Genomic DNA, 15,945 nt, shown 5'->3' on the forward strand with positions numbered 1-15,945 from the left:
CCATGTTTCCATTGATGCTCCAACAGGTAAAGTAGAGGGTTCATAACAAACAATTGGATCTTTGAATCCCCATTAATGATCCATAAGAACTTGTAAGTACTAAGGTTGCCATCCTAGGGAACTCCAAAAACTCCCGAAATCTACTCAGGGTCGGATGCACTTGTACTCTTGTGGCATACTTGGAAATCTCAAGGTCACTGAGTATCTCGAGATCTGATGGTGAATCTCCACGCTATCCACTATGAAGCCATGGTACCAAGGTATGAAGAAAACCAAGTGTGGTTCAAGGTAAATAAGAGGAATCTAAAGAAGTGTATGAGCCGCTTGAGTGATGGACATCTAGATAACAAAGGCACCACATACATATGTTGTAACCTTCTAGATGTAGTCACCATCCAAAGCAAGGATGGCCTTTACCCATTCTAGCACTTGTCAACAAATGGACACAAGACCCACCAGATGCCCGATTGCTCAGTCATTGACCTCCTTTACTACATCCTTTTGTTTCTTTTCCTCAAGTGAAAGTGAAATATGATAGGATTAGGGATTCAAGGATGCTACCATTTGAGCTCCTTTGGACAGATCCAAAAACAGAAACACCTATCTACTACTAGGTCAATAATCCCTCATATGAAAGGAAAGGGGAGGGAGGAAAGGAAAGGAAGGGGAGAGGCAAAGGAGGAGAAAAGAGGTGGAAAAGAAAAAGGTAAGAGAGTTTGGGAAGAGGAAAGGGAGAGAGACAACAAGGAAGGGAAGGGAAGTGTCAAGGGAAGAAAGGGGTGGGGAAGTAGAAGGAGAAACAGCCCCAAGGGGAGGCTGCTAACAGGCATCACACCAGCCAGCAGGCCAATGGGGCTGCATTACTTCAACACAAGGGGACCTTAATTCAACAAATTCACAGAAATATACATGGGGGTTTGCTAATTCACAAAATCACAACTTCTATAAAGGGGAAGAAAATGCAAGCCCCATATCTAAGAAGGGGTTTTAATATCACACCTTGAATGCAATGCCCCTTGGGGTCTGTTGCACTTGGAGATCGGCTGGAAAGGGCAGAGAAGTGTTACATCAAAGGATGGGGAAGGCCTGGTTCTCATAAATCTTTTCTCTATGTTTTGAAGTGTATGCTGTCGACATCAGCTTTGTCCAATAATGTGTATTATCTATAATCTCGCACATCGATGTCACAACTTGGGTTCACACCTTGATTTTTCCCTTGAACAAAATGATACCTGCACCCACAAGTCTCTTGGAACATCCTTACACAAACTGGAAGGGGGGGGTCAATGGGGGTGATCCTTGGTATCTCTGTAACAAGATGTCCAAATACTACAGAAGTTGTTGTATGGAGCCCTATGCCAATTGTGCTATGACTAAGCATAAGAGAATGGGTCTAGGTCCTCACCTAGGCCTCACATAGCCTAGGTATTTACTTGAGGCTGGCCCAAAGTGCGGGCCTCCTCATCTGTGCATGTAAAAGTCACATCTAAGATGTTCTGTGGGTTGATGCTCTCTATACCATTGTACTGAGCTGTTGAGTTTCATCTGTGATTGACCATCAAATGTACCACTATGGCTAGGCCTTACTAAACTGCACAAAGCCATACATGGACTCCTAGTTCTAGTTGTTGTAAAAGGAAACATAGCTCTATCTTTTGACTGCAAATCGTTTCTAAGCATGAAATGCAACTCTGGTTTGCCTCATTAAGGTGACATAACCTTGATCCCTCTTGTGGGATCACAAATAGTTTTTAGCTATACTTCCAAGAATGTGATTGATGGAACTTGAGATGTGGAGGTTGATGTGCCTATTTTGATTGAGGAGAAAGTGCTCTTTAAGAGAACACAAGGAAACCTCACTCAAACTGGGACGAAGTTCGTGCCTTGGATACATCTAGCTGCAAGACGTTATGTCTCATCAGTTGATTTAGATCCTATTAGATAAGATTGAAACACTTGGTATATCCACGTTCCATTGAAATAGGGGCATCTCACCACACGTATGAGGGAATGATAGTCCAACAGGGACCTATCTATGGGTGGAGGTGGGCTCACTCACCCCTCCTTGTTTCCAGCTGCCTGGCCCTACAGGAGACCCTCAACCAGATCTGTAGGACCACCCACAAGGTCCTAGATAACCCAACCAGGTCAGATCAGTGAATTGGATGACCTAAACTATGGATTATGTGCCCCAGACCTGCCCCCATTCAGGGTCCATCTACTGTGCCTATAGATAATCTTGTTTGGCCAATCCAGACCAGCCCACAGAGGGCCTTGAACTAACCAGTCCCACATGGATTGTTCACCCCCCTTCCAAGACAACCAACCAACCTGACATGGATCTCCCCTTCATGACCAAATATTCTGCCCACATCTCAGGTCATAGTACTGCCCAGATCGCAGTCCACAATAATGACAGACCTGGTCACATCAATGCCCGTGTGGCAGCCCATGTGTGCCCTATGGTGGGCCATCTATATGGAAGAGTCAACCTGCTCTCTGAAATTGACACTGCCCTCGTCCTCCTCATTTGGGTAATCACATGTGGGGAGATGAACTTCATTCTCTAACAGCTACCTCGTGCCGAAGGAGACTGTGGTACATTCTTTTAAGGTGCAAGCAAGTCACTTTACACCTAACCACAACCAGCCTGAGAAACTTGAAAAAGAGAGAAGAAATCTATAATTATGACCATGATAATGGATACAATGGATAAGGGTACTTGCATCTCATGTACCACAGATGTAGTGGCATTTGGATCTCTAGTGCAATGATGTGGAAAATACTGTAAATTCATGACAAAGGGCATGCTAAGTAGGAATGAGAACTTCAAGGTAATGGCAGGCGTCTTAACCTAATCTTTGTTTGTTACCTATTCTTTCTTGAACTACCGTCACCAGTTGTTGGTTTGCTATCAAATAAAGTGTGCATGACCATTAGGACTGAACAACGCACAATCAATTTAAGTCCTTGACTACTTGATCAGAGAGCCAAGAATCCCATTCAATGAGAGTCCTCTAATGTAGGGTTACTTGTTACTCTTGTATACAGATCCATTTACAATGCACTTAGCCTGAACCCCATGGTTTAACAATTAGACTGAATCCCATGGTTTAACGATTAGACTGAATCCCATGGTTTAACAATTAGACTGAATCCCATGTTCAAGAAAAATTGTTCTTTGAGAGTATATTAAAAGAAAATAATGAGACCATTTCAGAAGCCAGAACTAGGTTGAATGGTGCCATCTTCACATTCTTGTCCTCATTCAAAGGAGACAGTTGTAAAATGTAAAAAGCCAAAATGCCATTTTGTGGCAGCTACAACAACAACCATCCCTATGAACGAGTTCTCAAAGGTCAACCTTTAGATCCTAAAAGAATTTTGGTAAAACCCACGGACCCTTCTTTGGATTGGGGTTCATAAATCTGGCATTTCACCAAGAATATCTGCAGTCTTAACTTTTATGCAGGAGTAACAACTCTGTGCACAAAGCAACACACCTCTGGCATATACACGAGCAGTCACTGACACCACCATCACCAAAAGTTGCGATTATAAGTCTTCTGTTCTTTCAGTCAAGGAACCACCATTCATCACATGCTCAGAAGAAGTATCTGCCTGTTCCCACAACAATGCCATTTTCGTATCATCTTCATGCATTTTTTGGCTATACTCTATGTGATTATACTGATCCTCAAAATCTAACTTCATGTTTGCGTTATCAAAAATGTCTTCCAAAACTTTCAAACTGTTTGCATTGCTTGTGTAGACAAATCTGGCTTTCTGGAAAGTGGCTGGATCTAGGAAAGGTTTCCACAGCTACAAAACAGAGACAATCCAGATAATGTAAACAATCAGCAGGACTTCCATAAGACAATCGTCTTCTTTGACTTTCCATCAATTTTCAACAAGCTATCCACATCTTACCACAGAGTCCTATGGATTGAATGCCCAAAAAAATGAAAGCACTGAGTGGGCTGGCGAGATCATAGAAAATGGAAACACTTTGCCTTGTTATTTTCATATCAGTTTCATGCAATGTGGCCCCTTTGAAGGAGAGATGCTAAGGTTGGGAAAGGGAACTCATGAAAGAAAATTAACACTCGACAAACCTTACCTTCCAAAAGTATTCAAATACCTTTGGAGGATTTAGCATAATCCCCAAAGCTAGCCTCTCTGGATAGTGATTTTGTAATATGTGTGCCGTCTCGCGAACTGTCCTGATAGGAGTGGCTTTAGTAACTGACCAACCCTTAAAGTTGATAATCCAAACAAACTGTTCATGATCAACAGGCAGGTGAAGCGTGGCATTCTCCATTGTATAAACCAGGTGTCGCAATTGTCCATCATGGGAGTCCGTGTTCTGTTGCAAAAATTCTCAAAACTGTCATGTGAATGAATAACCTTCCTAGGTGGACTGCCTGACTTGAGCAGGAAGGAGAACCTGATTTCCTGGAGTCATAACAATGACTGGTCTACCATGCTTATCAACAAAACTGGCTTTGTACATCTTCCCTGTTTCGGCTTCTACTGCCACATCTTCCTGTGAATATGAAATAACCCATGGAAAGCAGATATAAATAATCTTGTGGATGAGCTAAACAAAAATATATAATGCATAATTTACTGCTCCATAGATAAGGTTCAAGGAATACAGCTGAAGCACAAATATGTGTCCATGTGACACCATACTCACCCAAATTTTGAACACTCTGTCAGTAATTGAAAATCATTTCCTTGCTTTGAAGCACAAGTACAGCTCAGCAAGCAAAACCATATTCCAAATTGTACAGCTTAAGAGTTTTTTGTATAGAGCTATGGATGTACGCTAAACAGAACTTGTCCTTGCATGCAGAAGAATTTGATCAGAAGTAGAAGATCACTACACTTAGTCTAAGAACTTAAGATCCCTCCAGACATTCTAGGACCAGGTCACTCTAGTCGTTCCTCAATAGACTAAGCTTGGAAACATTTTTCCAATACATAAATACATAGCATTTACACACTTAAACACCATAGAAGCATCGATCCAATAATCTGAGGAGTTAAACCTAACCAGTGATTTACAATCAAGGATGTGAGGAATGCACTGTCTGTTGTGCACAAGCACATATTTTTTGTCTAAATAAGAAATTTAACAATAGTTATGTACACAACAAACCAATACGTCTGGAACTGTTCACAATAAAAGCTTCAAGAACTCAAAACTCCTTGCTTTCTGAAAAGCACAAGGCCCATAATTAAAAGTTACAGAAAATGAAAAATTGGCCATGGCATTACAATTCGAATGTCGCCCATACTCAAACATCACCACGTATGGCATACGGAAAATAATAAGTCGAAAACAAGAGTACCAATATTGATTTTTTTTAAAGCAGTTATTGAAATCATCATGATGATTGAGCCAGAACATAGCTTAAGGCTCAATGTGCATCTCTTTGCAATGGTACAGGATCTAAACGGTCAAATGTCAATAAACTCAAAGAATAATGATCATGGTTCTAAGTGATGCCACTTTCCCAGAACTGGAGGAGAACCTGTTCCTCTGGACATTAGCAATATAAAAGAGCTCCATGTACTAAGAAAATAAGATATTTGAAAACACAATAAAGCTATTGAGAGATGTGTGCACAAGTCCAATCACGTCAAATCAGTCATCTTCGTCTTTTCAGGAAAGATAACATGCATTTCGTCCCAAGTACAATATTGTAAGAGTCCGACTAGGCAAACTGAAGAAAACTGGGACCACAATTTTTAAACTCTCACATAATTTTTTGCCTGAAAATTCAGTAAAGTATAGTATGTATGAGCCATACATGGCAAGGATTAACACGTATGGAGCTAGTTACCCATTTGATATCTTCAGGTTTATATGATGCCCTCCACTTTAACGTGTCTTCCAGCATGGTCTTGGCCTTGTTAACGCTCCAATTCCTAGCACGCAAGTATCTCCTCAAACATGCATTCGAACAAAACAAGCGTGCTCGACCATGGAGAGGACCTATTGCGATATGAAGTTCCTGCACCTGCGCGTTTAAAAAAGGGGTAAAGACCCCACTCTAAATCACAACCCAATTTTCCTCATTGCTAAGCATATCAGAAAAAGAATTCAATTGCAAAAAATTTACACTGCACCTTAGAATGCTCCTGTTCGGATGTTTGATGTTTATCAACTCCCTTCCCCCAAAACATGGTTCCAAGTTCTTATATCTAGAATTTGGCTTGATTATGAGATAATGACACTGCTCAACTCTGGTTCATATGAATTTCCTGCCAAACCATGAACCATAAATTCTCTAATCAAAGATTTTCATTTGAGTGTCTCTTCAACACACAAGCACATTAATACTGCATTTTATTCCGGAGTAAAAGATATAATATTTTAAAGGCCTGAGGTTAGTATGAGAAAGTGCCTACTCTAAGAAGAATCCAGAATTAACCCAGCAGGATAGATTTTAAAAACAACTCATGCAAATTCGAGAAAATCCCAAAAAGAGAGCACTCCCTCTTTGTTTGTACCATGAAGAGAAGAGAGAGAGAGAGAGAGAGGCGAGTGGAAGTCCCTAAAAACAGTATGATATTTTTATTAAAAACACAAAAAACATGTGGAAAATCCATAAAGTATCATCCAAATCTTCCCTATATAGCACTCCTCTATCGAAGGAGTAGTAAGGTAAAGAAAATGCCACACCCCCGTCATGGAGAATTTAGATGATATCCAAGTCCCCACCCATTTGGGATCCTAACCAATCTAGTATTGGTCAAACAGGATCATGGAACCACAAATCTAATTCTCCTAGATTGAGATCCACATTCACAGCATAATGGCCTGCCAAGCTGTTCACAGATGAGTCCTAATTGCTGTAGTCTTTGGGTGCTTGGGTTCACAGGGATTCGTCATCTTACTTTGCCTTTGTTCGTACTGAGAAAAAATAAGCCGGAACTTTTATATTTAATACATTTAATGTATATCTTTGGGCTTCTCCAATTCCAACCCCTCCATGTAAAATAAGCAAGGAAGAAACACAAGAGGTAATGGGCTGGTATAGAAGATCTCATCGCTGAGATATATGACTTTCAGGGAGGAATATTAAATTGTAGGATGGTTACTTTTTGGCAAACTTCTTGAATTTGTCGAGCTTAACATAGCAAACATATGTGGAATATGTCAACGAATTCGGAGATGAAGAAGGTGGAGTAGTTCAATGTTGCGCTTTTATCAAAATTCATAAAGCAGGTTGGTTTTCGCTCTTGACGCAGTGTTCTGCATGCTGAACGATGCATTGACTGTCTCGTTCTTAGGCCGGGACCGCCTAAACAATTAAAAAGGGGGCAGGGGCCCCAACCTGCTCTTAAGTATGTACTGAGTCTAGCGAGATGGACCTTGGAGAGTCATGCTGTTATAACGCGAAGATGAACAGGTAAAAACTTCACATACTGTTAAAAGTGTAGATCGTTGTGAAAGTATCGGATGATGCAAGTAAAGGAGATGAAGCCGCATAGAAATAACGCGCAGCGAATCGGCGACAGGGCGTCGATTACTGCATGAGATTACGTGGAGGCAAAGGCAATTAGAAAGTTTGCGAGGAACCCAAATAAGAGAAGCGCGAGAAAGTGATGGAGACAAGGTGGAATTGGGCGAGGGATGGATGGAGTGTAGGATGCGAGGACGACGAAGGCGACGACGTGCAGGCGACAAACGAGGAGAACTTTGACGTTGCATGGAAATGGAAACATTCACTACACGTTAACTTGTCAAGATTCCACGTCCGTCATCGATCAATCTCCACCGTCCGATCCCTCGTCGACAACATGGCCTGCCCATTTTCAACCTCCCACTCTTGGATAAATTTCGATATGGCACACGGTGATGTTCACGTGGTACGTTTGGCACTCGGACAATGGCCGAACCATGGCCGCGTGATGATGACTTGGCGATGTCAGAATGCATGCTCCAGTTCTCGACCCTCCCTCAGGCCCGAGGGAATAGGCCGGGGAGACTTGCTCCCCGGCCCATTCCTTGTACAATCTTTTTCTCTCCCAACCTAGTTGACTATTAGGGTATTCATTGGGAAAAAAGGAGGAATAGAAGGGCCTTCTCCCTTATGTCATGCATGATGGAGGGGAGAAAAATATGCTATGCACCATCTGAAATAGAGAGGAAATAGTGGGCAGTAAATGGGGACCACGGGAAATAGCACATCATGTTATTTCTCTCACCCTTGAGTACCATTGATGTGACACTTTTCTACTTGACATGACATTTCTTTATAGAGCTCTCTCATTTATATCATGCACCGAGCGAAAAAACTTCCAAAGTATGCTCTTCCAAGGGAAAAACATCCAAAGAACCCATTCTTAAGGCTTAATGGCACGATGGGAAAATGCTTTTATGGGGAAAACCACATCATGTATAATGAAAATGACAATTTTATGTCATTTTCAATCCTCAAATGCTTCAGAATGTCCTTTTTCACACAAAACCATTGACCCCAAGAGCTCACTGGTTTTGTGGAGGAAAACATTGGAAAAAAAGGATGAGGCCAAAAGTAAAATTCATGAGTTGGGCTTAGAGTATGATAATATCCATGCTTGTGTCAACGATTGCATTTTATATCTACCCTTGAGAATCATTGATGTTGGCACTTCTCTACCATGGATGTCGCATTTCTTTATAGCCCTTTGTCATTTTCACTTGGATTGTTATGTCATACATGCACAAAGGGAAAAAAGGTAAAAAATATGCTCTTCCAAGGGGAATACATAAAAAAAAGCAACACTTATTTCCCTTCTTTTTCCCCTCCATGACATTAGCCCCTTAGCCTTACCCTCTTACAAATCACATAAACTATCAAATCCAAGCACTGATCATCATCACTTCCTCTTCTCATCAAATCACCTTAGCTAAATCTTCCTCTCATTTACTTGCACATGATCACTTTCACAAAAGAAAGTGGCTTCTTGAATTACATGTCCATCACACCTTGATTCAATAGTTGCCATCATGGTTTGAGAAGCTAAGGTGGTAGCCCACACCGACACCTGTCACAAAAGGGAGGGCCTTGCAATCAACCTTTTGCTTGAGAAAATGGCTCATGGGTGTCTGCTCTCCATTTTCTCAAGCATCAGGGTCTCCTCCAAGCCGTACTCTACTCCTTACACATCACGACAACTTCACTTGTTGACACCTCCAGTTCCATGTATTGGAAGGGCAAGGCCTTCCCCATTCTTGGAAAGACTAACCTTTATTATAACGGACTTGTCATGCAACATGTGTAATCCAACGGTGACTCACGTGTCGTGGGGATCTTGAACCTAAATGCTAAGGGGACCTCTCCTCCTACTATTCCTTGTGGGAGCAATGCACGCACGAGACTCCTGGATTGTTGCAATGTATTTCTACGAGAGGGGAAAAAGGAAGGGGAAATGAAAGAAGAGAGGGGAGGAGGGAAGAGAAGATGGGAATGAAGGGGGATGAAGTGGCAAACACAAGGGCTCTACAAAGGAAACAAGAGAAGACTCAAAACACTCTTGAAGAGAAAGAAAGAGCTCTTATTCCAAACTTGCGCATACAACAATGAAGACCAAAGTCAACCATTTGGCCTTTTATACATTCCACCTTTTGAAGGGAGGGTCAACCCTATTTTTTCTCACCACTCTCTCTCTCTGTCATTTTTACAAAGCACTTGGACCCATATGGCTCCAAGGCAAATTTCATATTGTCTTCCTCTCATTCTCTCTTTCTTCTCCATGCTATCTTGCAACATATCCAACCACTTTCATAGACATTTAACCATGGTTTACATGGCCCCCTTCCATCTCACGATCCATCCATGGATCGGACTCAGTGCACGATGTCAAATTTTGGGGCATTGTTCATGATGCGGTGGCGGTCGAAGAGCCTTTGGGAGCTGCAGCAAAATGGATGGAGAGGCTTCCAAAAATGTGTCTTGAACACATCTTCAAAGGTCTGAATGTGATGACAATGAAAATTATGCACACATAAATAGAGGCGGATAACCTACAAAAATGGAGGGTCAGTGTTGAGGTCGAACATGATTTTTGAGCACAGCTGCCTACCGGCTGAAGATTTTCCTAGATGGTGAGCTCTTGAGTGGGAATGTCCCATAAAGAAAAATCATGAGCACGCAGAAGAAATGCCTAGTAGCCACTATTGTTGGATATCTCACAAAAGTAGTGTTAAACTCCTCCATCTATGCCGCAAGTGCGTAGAAGGTACCAACCGTTTGAAAATTGAGCCGTAGAAAGTTATATACAATGTTGGGGTCGAAGGCCTTCATAGCTTTGAAATACTTCCATGAACACCATCATCGACAAGGTGTATAGGGTACATATAGGTGGGGTCAACACATCAATCTACACCCAATAATGATATGTCCTTCCATGACCACCATCATCGACAAGGCGTATAGGGGACATATAGGTGGGGTCAACACGTTGGTCTACACCCATTAACAATATGTCTGCCAAAAAGCCTCATGTCGCCAAAACCAAAGCCGTGATTAGGGGTTTAGTCCAGCTTTTCTGTGTCTGTTTTGGGCACGGGCACTTTATTGGAATCTTGGTAGGTGTATCCTCCATGGGTGTGCCTAGGATTTCCCTTTGCCACTTGCAAAAACTTTTTTGGAGCAGCTCAATGAAAGCACATACCTCCATAACATCTTTGCGGCTTAACTGAAAGCTTTGGAGTTTGACCCGCCACCCGTCGATTCTTGAGATATCTTTGACGATGTGATCGCCTAGTACTAGGTGTTGTGGTCGAGCGGGGGCTCCTATGGTAGAGATTATTCTTCTCCATGAGGGTTCTCGCTAACCTCCTCATTGTCATCCTCCTCATAAGGGCCTTTGACATTCGAGAAGAGCATGGGCTTAAGGATATCATACCATGTCTTATTGCCCAAGTCTTTGAGACCCTGCAGGCCAACCGACTCCCAATCATCGTGGTGTGCACGAGTGTGGTAGTATCATCCGATGAGGTGGAGGGCTGTGATGGACCGGAAGTAGCAGTAGTAGTAGGAGTGGGATTGGTGAGGGGTGCAGTGCCTTGGTCAGTGGTGGCGGGAAATGGGTCAAGTTGAATTAAAAATTTTGCATGCCATGTCAGCATCTACCTCTTGCAAACTAATGGGGTAAGCTACACGAGAATCATCAAACTGGCTAAATCCCGTTTGAATCATTTTCTACAAGGCTTCCAATTTATTATTATATAGGGCAATAATACATGTGGGTTGATAGAGTTGGCTATTGTTAATAGAGAGGTGTTGGAAGATATACTTGGCATCTTTCCAACCATACATTTGCATCCATCCTAGACCTCTAATCAAGGACTGTGGAGGGCAACGTATGTCCTGCAAGGTGCTAGGCTTTAGCAACTCAAGCATAGGCATATTAATTGAGAAAAAGGAAGAATTTTGTAGGATGCAAATCCACGCCATAAAATTATATACAATGTGGGTGGTAATCTAGGGTTAGGATATTAGAATTGTCTTGAAGAATGATCTCTTTGTGAAAGTAGGACATGGCTATTATTGGATAGGCTTGTACACTATTGTGGTGGAGAAGAAGGTCAAAGGAACCAGAAGGCAAGGAGTGTTCAAAAGTTATGTGGTGATGTATGGCGGCAGAGGAGAGTGTGTTAAAGTAATAGTTGAATATGTCTTCAACTATGCGTGGTGGGAAGGCAAATGAGGTGGAACGTGTGGATGCATACAAGAGCCATTGGCGGAGCCCGTCACAATCACGCTGAGGGCATGGGGGAAGGAGTTTTGCCTGCAATTGCTCTTGAAGCTAGATATTTTGATCATGGAGTTGGCGCAGGAGAACATGAAGTTGCTCCATCTAGGTGGTCGGTTGTGTCAGTTAAGTTTCAAACTCCAGATTGTGATTGAACCATTTTGTGTTGCTGTCGATCAAGGGTTGCTTGGTGTTGGAGTGCCTCATATTTCACAATCATAGACTCCTCCCATGAACTTTCTATGGCCAGAGCCACCTCTGTGTCTTAGAGCTTGGCTTGGAGCTCCGTTGCTATTTTGATGGCTTTCAGGCTTGTGACCTCGACTATTTTTCTATCTATTTTTTTAGTGTTTCTTGGTCAACCTTTCCCTTTGCCTCCACCTCTGCTTGTGAGTCTTCGACTTGGTGGATGGTTTGGCCTTGCGTTTTCTTCTTTGGGGATGGAGAGGGATTTGTAGGGGTGGGCCATGTGGGAACTGGAGGTGATAGCAAACATATGTCCTTGGCGGCATCTCTGAAGTCATTGAGGAGCAATAGATCCTACAATAGGTGGTGAATGATCTGCATGAAGAAGATGGATTTGTCGATCTTAAACTGTGGTTTGCCACACATTTTTAACATTTCCGCGTACAAATCCTCTGCTCAATTAGTCTCTTGGGGCTTGTACACTCGTGCCAGCAAGTTGGGAAGGATCACATTGTGATGCTCCATGTATCACACTTGGGCTAGAAGAGTAACTGCTCGGTGGCCCTAGAGATCATTAGGTTTTGGATCAAATGAATATGGATTCTATCCCTATGGATCTTAGTATCGTCATTGACTAGGCCCTGGAAACATTGGCCCATTCTGCACATTGTCTCATATGGCTTGGATACTACTAGAAGTCTGAATTTGTGCTCACATTGTGCTCAAGTTGAGGTGGTAATGCTTCATACTGCCAGCCGGCATTGTAAAATGGACTAAAGGCCCATGTTTTGGATGAGTGAGATCACTTTTGGATCATGGAGGACTTGGTAGTTGGCTGCATTATGGTTGTACAATTTGAAATCTTTAGCACCGCACAGGTACTGGGAGTGCACTGAATGCTTTGGAGCCATCTGAGAGGGGAGAAGTGAGTAGCCATGTTCTATGTGTTTGTTGATGATGACGGCATTGGCGCGATGCTTCTTCAAGAGGCATGAGGTGGAATGTTGAGTTGATTGTTTAGGCTCCATAGTGGGCGGTACATCGGGTTGCTCCATCTTATGAGGGAGGGAGATAGAGATGGTGTGAGAGCTTGATGGAATAGTGGAGGGAGGGAAAAAGGAAGATCATCGACACCCACAGAGTGTGTGTAGTCGTCTGACATAGATTAGGAGGGCAAGGAGGTAGTTTGGAAAGTAGAAGGATGCTATGGAAATTATGTGAAAATTTTGGCAACAACCTACAGAATGGACTGCCCTCTCATGTAGAAAATATATTAATGCAACAGGTTAGCATTGCCTGTAATGCAGCAAGTGGTGTTATACGCAACAGGTTGGCACTATCGCAGTGCGACAGTGATATTAGCATAGCGAGATGCATTATTAGTGCGGTGAGTTTAGAGTTGATGCGCTTCCCTTAAATCTTTGTCATTGTGTTATTAGGTAAGTGTATTAGCTGTAAAGCAGTGGTGGCCAATATAATATCACAGCGGGATAAAGGTCATTGTGTTGCCCATAAAATAGCAAGTTCAAGGTCGCTGCATTAGCAGTCCATAGTTAGCAGTGACACTGTGTTAGACTTTAAGTAATGAGTTTTTTTTTTTTTTGCCTATTCAGAATTTTGACTAGCATGTTGGGCTTATTAGATTTCACCTATCATAGCATGGGGAAGGTGTATTGACAATTCGACTTACTTTCATTGGGACAAAACTGCCGATGACATTGAGTGGACCCTAGAACTTAAACTTGTGCATAATCCTAAATCCTAGTCACCTAAGTTCATGTGTGAGGAGCTGACCCACTTAGCATGGACTTGCAGTGCTCATATTGACCTACGACCAGTTGGGGGTGCTATTTTCACCTAGAGGCCAAGACTCTATTTGTTGACTTTCTATTTTCACCTATCCTATGGGTCTTGTATTTTCACCTAGACCCTGTGATTTGATAAAAGTAAAATCAAACTTGGTGCTTGGGGTACCGTGCCTCTTTCCAAGCCACTTATTTTTTGAGTGCACTTGTGAGAAGGACAGATAGCTACACCTTGGAGTTGTGAACATATGGCACCGTCGGGCTCATTAGTGTTGACTTGCATGTTGACTTGCATATGATGGTACTGACATGAGCATCCACTAGAAGCAATGTGTCCCTTAGGTCTTGGTAGACTTGTGGCTCAACTCAATCTTTTGTGGCACCTGTGTGGATGGTCGTCTTTGAAGCTGGTACTGACAGAGTAGGAGTAGTAGTAGGTTCTTGTGGCACTACTCCATTTAGGAGTAGGTTCTTGTGGTGCTACCATGCTAGCTGTTGATGTAGAAGCAAAAGGATGTTTTTAGGACTAGGTTCTTGTGGTGCTACCGTGCTAGATGTTGATGTAGAAGCAAACGTGGAGACGGCACTTATTTGTTTGCTCTTGGGAACCCATTAGGGCTCACTTGTTTCTTTGGCCTCTGACTTTCATTTTGATGTAGCATGTTCTTGTATCTTCCCCCTTTTAGGAGCAGGTTCTTATGCTACTACCATGGATGTGAATCCCTTGTAACATAAGAATTTGAGGGTATAAGGCAGTCGCATGTGAGCTTGCTAGAGTGATCTCTTCCTTTAAAGGGCAGGCGATAGGTTGTGTTGTCACTACCACTACTTTAGAGGCAGGTTCTTGTGGGGCTATTGCTACTATGTCGCTTAATGAAGCTCAAGATTTCCTTTTGCTCTTGGAAGAATCAATGGAAGGTGGAGTAGCTGTGTGGCGGGTCATGGGTACCCAACTATAAATATACACGTTGCCTTCATAGTAGCCATAACCTTAGTAGCCACTTAGGGGCCCACCTTGGGAACTCCTTTGCTTCTTGGTCTTCATTGCATGTCTCCTTCTTTGGGGTTCCCTTTGTTTAATAGCTTGCACCACATTTGGCATGGAAAGTAAGGGGAGATGAGAAGCTGCATGATGAAGTTCTCTTACTAGATGCTGGAGGCCATTGGCTTGCGGAGTACCTTTGGGGAGCCAACATTGTCCTTTCTCCTGACTTGGAGAGGCAGGGGTGGGGATCATTGATGTGGTGGGTATAGAGGGTAGTGGTGTCTTCAATATTTCCTCTGGGTGCCTTGGTGGTGACATCCTTAAAGGATGAAGGCACCACCATAATAGTGTTTTTTCCACCTAGAGTAATGTTGTGGCGTGGGTAGATGATGAAGCATCCACCTTGTTGGGTGGGTCTCCGATTTTCTTATCCACCAAGGTAGGTGCTTCGTTGGACTTGGAGGGCAGGTAGATCTTTGACTCTGAGATTCTCGAACCAATTGAGATCACAGAGGTGTGACCATCACTTGTCAAGGTCGTCATTTGTTCTTGCCAGTCAATTTGACATATAACGGCCCAACACCAGGTCTTGCCAAGTATTACCTACTTGTCTATGGCACTTGCAGGCATCACATAGCATCTGCTCACCACACTATGGTTATTTACTATAATTGGTACTTCCACATACCCCATGGTCGGTGTGCTTTAACCATTAACCACTCGTCGGCATGCTTCCACAATGATAGGGGTGGTTCAAGGGTTATCTCGGATGATAAGCATTGGTTGCATACCTCTTGGGTCCACAAAGGCTTCAACAGAGCATTTCGTCTCCTTGCATAGCTGAAGGTCCATTGGCAATCTAGCAGGGGCAATAGTTAGATCCTCAAGAGGTTTTATCCCTTCTACTACGCTTTGCAAATTGATATGAGCCCTACTTGTTTCATTTTGGTTTGGTGGGCATTGGCCTCTTCTATTGCTTGCCTTTTCATGCAGGCTACTTTGTTTTTTAGTTTCTTTTCTTGATGGATGGCTTGGAGTTTTTGGAGAGTCAGGGGGCCATAACAACGTTTAAGTTTACTCCCGTTAAATGAAGCAATCCATTTTGACTCTGTCAGGGTTGCAATGTGGCATGACCCTCTCCACAACTCGATATGGACCCATCCTGATATATGTAAGCTTATGCTTAGTATTCCTCTTACTGTACAATAGCAC

The 15,945-nt window shown here is 42.8% G+C and overlaps 1 protein-coding gene across 2 annotated transcripts; it reads right to left on the reverse strand.

Annotated features, from left to right (window-relative positions):
* Window positions 1-3,230: 3,230 nt before the first annotated feature.
* LOC147880100 (uncharacterized) lies at window positions 3,231-7,686 on the reverse strand. 2 transcript variants are annotated; one of them, XM_087371850.1, is made up of 6 exons: window positions 7,472-7,686; window positions 6,139-6,273; window positions 5,853-6,029; window positions 4,448-4,546; window positions 4,121-4,366; window positions 3,231-3,822 (listed from the first exon to the last, which is right to left on the reverse strand). In XM_087371850.1, exons 2-6 carry the CDS (start codon window positions 6,193-6,195, stop codon window positions 3,556-3,558), a joined length of 846 nt encoding a protein of 281 aa, XP_087227976.1. In that variant the 5' UTR covers window positions 6,196-6,273; window positions 7,472-7,686; the 3' UTR covers window positions 3,231-3,555. The 2 variants fall into 2 exon arrangements, with proteins under 2 accessions (XP_087227976.1, XP_087227975.1); XM_087371849.1 differs by having other exon boundaries at window positions 5,820-6,029; window positions 7,442-7,474.
* Between the last annotated feature and the right edge of the window lie 8,259 nt (window positions 7,687-15,945).

Source organism: Dipteris shenzhenensis, chromosome 33 (assembly GCF_047967505.1).
Source record: "Dipteris shenzhenensis isolate YYH24624 ecotype China chromosome 33, Dip_SZ_1.0, whole genome shotgun sequence".
NCBI lineage: Eukaryota > Viridiplantae > Streptophyta > Polypodiopsida > Gleicheniales > Dipteridaceae > Dipteris > Dipteris shenzhenensis.